Here is an 8979-nt window from a genome sequence, read left to right on the forward strand (position 1 = left end):
AACTAAAGTGAATATTGTTTCAGACTTCTTAGTTGCTTAAATGGAAGCATGTAGAAAAGGGAAAAATAAAAGAAAAATTTTGCTATACTAGTGTTCATCAAAGTACCAGGATATCCTCACTGGAATAACAGAACACCAGGATGTTCATCACCCCCACGATATGTTTGTTAAAGCATTTCTGTGTTTCTTTAGACCAATAATCATTGTGCCAGTAAAGAGTTACAGAAATAGATCCCAAAGAAATGTTGATCAAATAGTTCCTAGATGGGGGGGGGGGGGGTGCCGCAGGGCTGGATGACAAACACAAAATATAAACATTTGAAATTCTCACAAGTTCTCTATTCAAATAGCATGTTTTCATATTTTTTAGCTACTCTGATCCTCGCCAATGGATTGCCACCTTTGGTACTTCCACAATATCTCCTCTACAGAGAGTAGGAGTAAGCAGTATTTTAATCCATGACAATTATAAACCTGAAACTCATGAAAACGATATTGCACTTGTACAACTTGATAGAGAAGTCACCTTTAACAGATATATTCATACAGTGTGTCTCCCAGAGGCTAACCAGGCCATTTCACCTGGTTCCACTGCTTATGTAACAGGATGGGGATCTCAGAGTTATAGCGGTAAGTATCTCTAGAAAAATCAAAACAAAGACAACAGCTATATCTCCTGGTACTTGCCACTATGCATTTTTTCTAATGAAGGGACACCTTAAAGGCAGGTTTCTACAGAGAGAACCATCCTACAGCTTGATCATCCTAACAAGGAGTTCCCTCAGCAAAGGAAAGTGCTGTCCCTAGAAACTATAGGGAATTCTCAAATATAGTAATAGGCAAATGTGAAAGGAAGTGACGAAGAAATATGAGTTCTCCAATGATCCAGAGGCTCTATAAGGACTCAAGTGGCTCCCCTAAAAGGAAAATTTTAAAAATTTAAGATAGAATTTGGATCGGTATCCTTTAAGGGTTTTAACAACTTTTAAGGTATTACCAGCCATTTAAGTTATTCTGAAATGAAATAAAATTCTGCCTTTACAGCAAGAAATTGTGTGTACACAAGTGTTTTTCACACTTGTTTTTGAAGTGAATAAAATCAGATAAAAAATAAGGATGACATGAAAGAGCAAATATGACCAAAGGGAAAACAAGAGTATCAGCTAGGGAGTGGAAGGGTAGAATTAACAATATGTGCATGTTTCTACCCATGTTGTAGACCATCTCTCCAAGGAATAAAACAAAAGCCTCATTGTCCTAAAAAAAAGTTCATTGTATTTTCATGGCCCAAAGTAATTTGGTATAATAGATAAAATTTGTGCCAATAAGAAAAAATGGCAATGCCATTGTGAAGAAACATCAATATGCAATAAATTCATTCTTTAGCCTTGAAACCAGATTGGTTACTCTTTTGTTACTAGATTAAAGGTTACTCAACATGTAATTTTCTAATTCAGAATCACTCAGTGGATATTTCAGAGTACTAATCTATTTTAAGGAAGCAGACGCTTTTCCCTAAGGGGCACTATATGACAAAGCTAAAATAAAACAAACAAAACAAAGATACTGATGTATGTAAAGGGGTTATCCATCTCTAATGCAGAAATCATTGCTAAGAAAAAGACTCCCAGGACATCTTCAGTAGCCTTCTTTGCTGAATAAGAGATATATTTGGAGTACAAATATTCTTTCCTATATTCACCATAGCTTCATTAATTCATCTACCCTGAAGTCCATTTTATTTCTCCCTTTATACTTAACAGGCAGCACAGTTCCAGATCTAAAACAAGGACGGGTCAATATAATAAGTAATACTGTATGTAATGCACCAGCTGGTTATAATGGAGCCGTCCTGTCTGGAATGCTATGTGCTGGACTACCTGAAGGTGGAGTGGACGCATGCCAGGTAAGTTCAAAACAACCTTATCCATGTCATTGTTCAAGTTTATAAGCACTTACTAGCATGTCTTACCACGATAGACATAGTAGTAGTAGCAGTGTTAGTTGCACAGTTGTGGGCAACTCTTTGTGACCCCATGGACTGTAGCCTGCCAGGCTCCTTTTGTCCATGGGATTCTCCAGGCAAGAATGCTGGAGTGGATTGCCATTCCCTTCTCTAGGGGATCTTCCCGACCCAGGGATCGAACCCTGGTCTTCTGCACTGAAGGCAGATTCTTTACCATCTGAGATACAACATAATATCACCCTAAATGTCTAGATTTCACAGATTCTTATATGAAATTTTCCTGCATGTTCCACTCTGGGCCTCACTGATTTTCAGCTAAAATACTATAATGCGTAGAGTTTATGTCTCAAAATAGCACTTTATGTAAGAATTTATGAGATCCTATTTGTTTTTGTTCATTCATTCTTTTTAATTGCATCACTTAATTTCTATGTGCCAGACTTTGTACTTATACAACATCACTTGAGCTCAGCAGGTGAATGGTTTAGAAGAGAGAACACAGGCCTAAATGTCTGTTCAGTGAGGCGATAGAGCTGGCCAAATATAGGAAACATTGCATCTATTAAACTAAGTCCCTCTTAGTTTAGTATTTGCTTGCCCTCTCTTGGTAGCATGTTTTGTAGAGAAATCTCTTACTATAGAAGAAATAGCAGAAAAACACAGTGATGGGAAAGTGCTAAGAACTGGCAAACTGGAGCACATATGCATTATCTAAAGGACCCAGGAGCCAATCGGCTCCACACAGGGACTGTCATGCAAGCTGGTGATTCAGACACTAAACCCTTCTCCCCATATAAACCAGTGATTAAGCACTCATGGAAGAACTAACTACTAAGAGCAGTCAAACGAATACCAAACTATTCTATAAGCATAGCTGGTGCTAATAGCTGACTTTTATTAGTACTGACCATTTAGCAGGATGTACTCAGAGTGCTAGGTGTGTTAAACTCTATTAAACACATAAAATTATTATTTACAGAGGAAGAAGCTGAAATACAGAGGGCTGTTATGTGGCTTACTGGAAATCATATAGTTATTAAGTAGAGGATTAAAACCTAGACCAATTCAAGAACCTCAGACTTAACTCATCATGCAACATGGAAGATATACCAATTTTTCTCTCCATATGGACTATTACATGTAAAAATATTTAGTTGGTTGATTTATTATCAATATTATAAGTGGCTCATAAACATTTCATAAGGAATGCTTTATTCATTGCCATATAAATTTCTTTTCCATTATTCACCAAAAGGATATTTTTGATATATCAATACTATACATGAAACACTATGCATTATGCTATGAATAGGAAGATAAATGAGATTTCTAAAAACATGTTCATTCAATAAATATATTCTTAGCCTTCCCTTTGGGCTAGAAGCTTAGAGAATAGCAGTGTCCAGAACATGTATGCCTCCCTTCCCTGATGAACCTTACAGTATAGCCTGAAAAATAGATACTGAACAATATCATAAATGCAGTGAGGGTTGCAGAGATGTGCAACTGCTACAACGAGGGGAGCTGACTCAGTGGGAGTAAATTCAAAAGGCATGCAAATGTGCTTGCATAAAATAAAGAAGTAGCAATGAAGGAGATATACACAGGGTGTGAGAGCACTGACAGTAAAAAATAATCTAGCCCAAAGCTAGAAGGGGTGACACTGGGGAGGAAAGGTGGAAGTCAGGGGTAACCCCCTGAAGGAGGGGAGCCTGGTCGGGGTAGCAGGCTGGCGAAGTCTACGAGATGTGCTTCTCATCTTCTCATACGTGCTGAAGGAAAAACATGTGTACTCGGAGGATTTTTTTAATTTTTGCATGACTTAGTATATAGCATTTCAACAAGAAATGTAAGACTAACTTTTCTGTCATTATGTATGTGATTTCTACTATCATAGAAATAAACTTCTTCATTCTTTGGGGTTGTCTTCAAGTTTAAATAATCTCTCATTCTATTTCCTTCAGGGTGACTCTGGTGGCCCTCTAGTACAAGAAGACTCACGGCAACACTGGTTCATCGTGGGGATAGTAAGCTGGGGGTATCAATGTGGTCTGCCAGATAAGCCAGGAGTATACACTCGAGTGACAGCCTACCGTGACTGGATAACCCAAAAAACTGGGATCTAGTGCAATAAATACATCTTGGTTCAAGAGTCTGAATGCAGACATGCCTGTCTAAAATTCTAAAACCTTCCAGCTGCAAAAGAAACTAAGTGTCCTATTTTAAGTTTCACACTATTTAATCTTTCTCTGTTACTATGGGTTTATATTTTCTCAAGAAAATTACATGAATGTTGCATAGTACTGGGGCTATGTGCCAGGGGAAACACAGAAAACTAGTCACAGAGGTAACAATTATGCTATACTTGTGATAACCTAAGTACTACTAGTGAGAAAAGTAGGTACCCGGAGAGTGAAAACTAGAGGCAGCCGCACAAGTCTCCAGGGTCAGAGGAGTTTCCTCTAAGGAAGTCTCATCGAAGCTGAGAAAGGGGCAAAGTATAGAAACTTGCAAAGGAAAAACTTGTAGATAACATTCAGGACAGAATACAGTGAGGCAAGAAAAATACTAGTTTTTAAAATTTCTGGTTACTTAATGTTTTATATGAGGTGTGAGTCCTAAAAGTTATGTATGAAGTCACTGTAGTCATACAGCAATCTTAATTATCCTGTAGCAACATGCTCCCATGAGAACTAACCAATGAATTTCAGGCACTTAACAATCCAAACTAGAATATTCACTCCTCATCAGAGAACCAAAGAATTATAATTTTCATAACTATTATTTAAAATACCTTCATCTATGTGAATGAGAGAATTCGTTCCCTCCGTAGAGAAACTGAGTGAATATACCTACACAACATTCTCAGGTAACTTACAATTGTGTACATACATGTTGCTTTTGAACAACTGAATATGAGTAACTTTAAGATCTAAAGATCACCAAGTGGCAGTTATTTTTGAAAGTTTAGGGATCCTCTGTAGCTAAACTCAAGTAATGAATTGAAAGTCATGAGGGAAAAAATAGGAAGGATTGCTTTGCAAAAAAGTAAAAATAAAAAGGGTAAATAGCTTTATTTCAATACAATTATCTTAGTGAAGAAACTTTTCTCTCTCTCCTTTTTCCTCCCTCTTTCTCTCCTCTCCCCATCCCTCCCTCTCTCTCCCCATCTACTTCCTTCCCTCTTTTAATAGATGTACATCCAAAGAACATGCATAAAATATATTAACATTTAATGGCACAGCAATTTATGTAATATGAATTATGAATGTTACTGAATTTTTATGGGATTCTAGCATGATTATCTATGTGTCAGAGCGTCCACCTTTTAAAAGCTAATTCATGACACCTGGATGTCAGAACAACTACATGCATTATGATGAAAATGTCTTGTATTTACTCAGGTAAAATTGTGAAATCATTCACTTAATAGAAGCTGAAAATTTAACTGACTCTCAGTGAAATGTACAAATAAGTACTGGTACACATTATTCCAAATAAACTATTTTAAAATCACTTCTCTGCCTAAGTATTTATTGAAAGTTATGGTTTATGAAGGACAATCCAAAACAATTTACTTAATTGGTTCTCCAACAAGAGAACTGACAATTAGACTCTACAGTTTTGGCACTTTCAACTGCCTTATAATCAAGCTCTATAACTAAGCAAGCATCTAGCTTGACACTTCCTCGCTGCTCCCAATGAGGACAATATTAAACTGGTCATTTAGAGTAAGTCTCAAGGGAATGTGTTTGTGCAAGAGTGCTGGTGTGTTTTCATGTTTGTGTGTGTGCCTTCACATAATCATAAACATACTAGTTTCTATGTATTGAAACCTATAAAGGAAAGTACTTCTTTAGGAGATTTGATTATTTTTTCAAAATATTTAGCAAATATTCATATCTTTATGAAGAGACATTTGAAGAAATCCACCTCTCACATATCACTTCATCTCCAAATTCTCTCATGATGAAGCAAAAACTTTAAATTCATCAGGAACAAAACAAATTATCCAGAGCAAAGAAATCACACTGATCAGAATTCAAATTAAGTAGAAAGCCATTCTGGTGAAAAAGAGAACTGAACTAAATGAGAAATTAATTTAAAAAGCAAACAAAGCTCAGGCATTTTCCTACCTCCAATCACACAAGTTAGACTGGAATTATTTATGCAATAAAAATCTGTTGATACAGTATTAATAAGTGATTTTTTCCTTGAAAAATTCATCCATCTAATGAGTCATTCATTTCTTTACTCATCGATTTGTTTGCCAATAGATTTTGAGCACTTCCAATTTGCCAGGAAAATTGTTGGCCAGCTGAGTCAACTTCAAGGAAAGAATAAGATAAGCAGAAGAAGATGCAAAAGTCCTGAGGTGATTACAAGTTTACGGGTTTGAGGAACACTAAGGGGTTTCCCAGGTGGCACTAGTGGTAAAGAACCCACCTGTCAATGCAGGAGACCTAAGAGACACGGATTTGATCCCTAGGTTGGGAAGATCCCCTGGAGGAGGTTTGACAACCCACTCCAGTATTCTTGCCTGGAAAATCCCATGGACAAGGAAGCCTTGCCAGTTACAGTCCATGGGATTGCAGAGTCAGACATGACTAAGCGACTAACACACAAGAAGTCAGCATGACTGGAGTGAAACTAATAAAAGACTGGTGTTAGGGGAGGTTGAAGAAATAAATGCAAAGGTAAAATTCTGAAAGGAAATTAGATGATGATGATTTTTTTTTTTTTTTTTTACTTTCTAGACTTCCCTGGCAGTCCAGTGGTTAAGACTTCACCTTTCAATGAGGGGGGCATGGGTTTGATTCCTGGTCAAGGAGCTAAATCCCATATGCCTTGAGGCCAGAAAATATGAAGCAAAAGCAACATTAAAACAAATTCAAAAGACTTTAAAATGGTCCACATCAAAAAAGTCTTTAAAATTTTTCTATTTTCTGAAGTCTACACTGGTGAAACTGAGGTTAATCATCAGTTGGATCTGTTAAACCTGGAACCTACCTTCACTGATCGAATTCCTTTTAATTGCTACTACAAAACTTGTATGTCCTCCAAGTGGCATGTAATCTAAACAATATAATGTTTTCCCAAGTTGTGTCCAGTTCAAGCTCCAGTTGCTTAAGACTGGTGGAGACAGCAGACCCTCCAACCTGGAATGCCTGAGTGACCACTTAGTGACATTCTGATGTCAGAGGGCCAGGTGCTCCACCCTCAGAAGATGCCAACACCACCATTTTATGACCATGAGTTCTATGATGAAGGCTGTAGCTTAGTTACATCTGTGCAGAAACACAATTACCTTATCTTTTTCTTATTTCCAATCATCTTTCCCCATTCTCCCCACACTTCCAACCACCCTGTTTGTTTATCCCAAGTCCCTCCCTTTGGGAAGTCCGATTTAATATTTTGTTCTCCCGTCTCCTCACTTGGCCATCTCATGAATATGAAACAAAGTCCCCCTGAAGCTGAGTTCCTCTGCCAAATTTATGATTAACCTCTCTATCCAAAACTATTCTCCCTTTCTTGCCCCATACCTATTAAGGAAAGAGGAGATTCAAAGAAAAGAGGAGCTTGATATTGAGCAAGACCCTATGGGGTCCTCCTGGGAACAAAAGCACTTCCTTGTCCCCTCTGTTTCTTGTTCAAAGACTTTCCCTGAGTTCCAAAGAGCACATTTAAACTGCTAATAATTAGGAATGTGAGTGAAAGCAAAAACAAAGGAAAAGCAGCCAAGAAACCATAGTGTAATGATAAATAAGAAAATTAGTTCCTCTTTAAATTATATACATAACAATCTGATACTTTTCTTTGAGTTCTTTGACAGGAAGTAAGGCCCTGACCCAGATGAAGGATGGCAACTTCAGGCTGAGCACAAGCATGTAGACCTCAGATTGGTTGGAACCAGAAGGCTGCTGATTAAGATTCCTGGACCACCACCCTATAACCTCACTACCAACCAATCAGAAGAAACTCATGCATCCTGCCCTTAAGTTTGCCTTTAAAGATTCTTCCCTGAAGACTACTGGGGAGTTTTAAGTGTTTTGAGCATGAGCCTCCCATACTCCTTGCATGGCCCCTGCAATTAGCCTTTCTCTGCCCCAAATTCCAATGTTTCAGTTTGTTTGGTTCCATTGTGCATCAAGCACAGGAACTTGGGTTCAACAACAAATAAAAACTTTCTCTGTGGCAACACTTCGTGGTCTCAGCATTTGGCTTGCTATGCATCGGCAAATGAACCTCATTTGGTTACACTGGCTACTCTGTAGAGAAAGGTAAAGAGGACAAGACAAGAAGGGAGACAGCCAGAAGACTAATGCAGTAATCGAAGGAAAAGATGGGACTGATTGGATTAAAGAGCTAACAGTGAAGATGGTGAAAAATAATGCCATTCAGAAAATATATGTGGGGAGAAACAACAAGAGTTTCTGATAGACTAGATTCAGAGGCTGAGGAAAAGGAAAAAATCAAGGTTGACTCAAATTAGGAGTCTGAACCACTGAGATGAAATTTGAGAGGAGTAAGTTTTGCTCAGGGGTGGAGAACTGACAATTTCTTTCTGAATCTTTTTACATTTTAAACTGAATCTATGTTAACACTGAATCTATGTTACATTTTAAACATACAAGTAATAAGGTCAGGTCAGATCAGATCAGTCGCTCAGTCATGTCTGACTCTTTGCGAATCGCAGCATGCCAGGCCTCCCTGTCCATCACCAACTCCAGGAGTTCACTCAGACTCATGTCCATCGAGTCAGTGATGCCATCCAGCCATCTCATCCTCTGTCATCCCCTTCTCCTCTTGCCCCCAATCCCTCCCAGCATCAGAGTCTTTTCCAATGAGTCAATTCTTAGCATGAGGTGACCAAAGTACTGGAGTTTCAGCTTTGGCATCATTCCTTCCAAAGAAATCCCAGGGCTGATCTCCTTCGGAATGGACTGGTTGGATCTCCTTGCAGTCCAAGGGACTCTCAAGAACAACTGTAAATGTAAATATATATCTGTAGC

At 38.1% G+C, this 8979-nt stretch overlaps 1 protein-coding gene across 2 annotated transcripts in view; it reads left to right on the plus strand.

Annotated features, from left to right (window-relative positions):
• TMPRSS11D (transmembrane serine protease 11D) overlaps nucleotides 1–5482 on the plus strand; it is a 59616-nt gene extending 54134 nt beyond the window's left edge. For both annotated transcript variants that reach the window (XM_006079837.4, XM_006079838.4), the window contains 3 exons: nucleotides 371–630; nucleotides 1764–1906; nucleotides 3931–5482. In XM_006079837.4, coding sequence (XP_006079899.3) covers nucleotides 371–630; nucleotides 1764–1906; nucleotides 3931–4092 — 565 coding nt within the window. In that variant the 3' untranslated portion in view covers nucleotides 4093–5482. The remainder of the gene's footprint in view (nucleotides 1–370; nucleotides 631–1763; nucleotides 1907–3930) is intronic.
• Nucleotides 5483–8979: the final 3497 nt, after the last annotated feature.

The sequence above is a fragment of the Bubalus bubalis genome, chromosome 7 (genome assembly GCF_019923935.1).
Source record: "Bubalus bubalis isolate 160015118507 breed Murrah chromosome 7, NDDB_SH_1, whole genome shotgun sequence".
Classification (NCBI taxonomy): domain Eukaryota; kingdom Metazoa; phylum Chordata; class Mammalia; order Artiodactyla; family Bovidae; genus Bubalus; species Bubalus bubalis.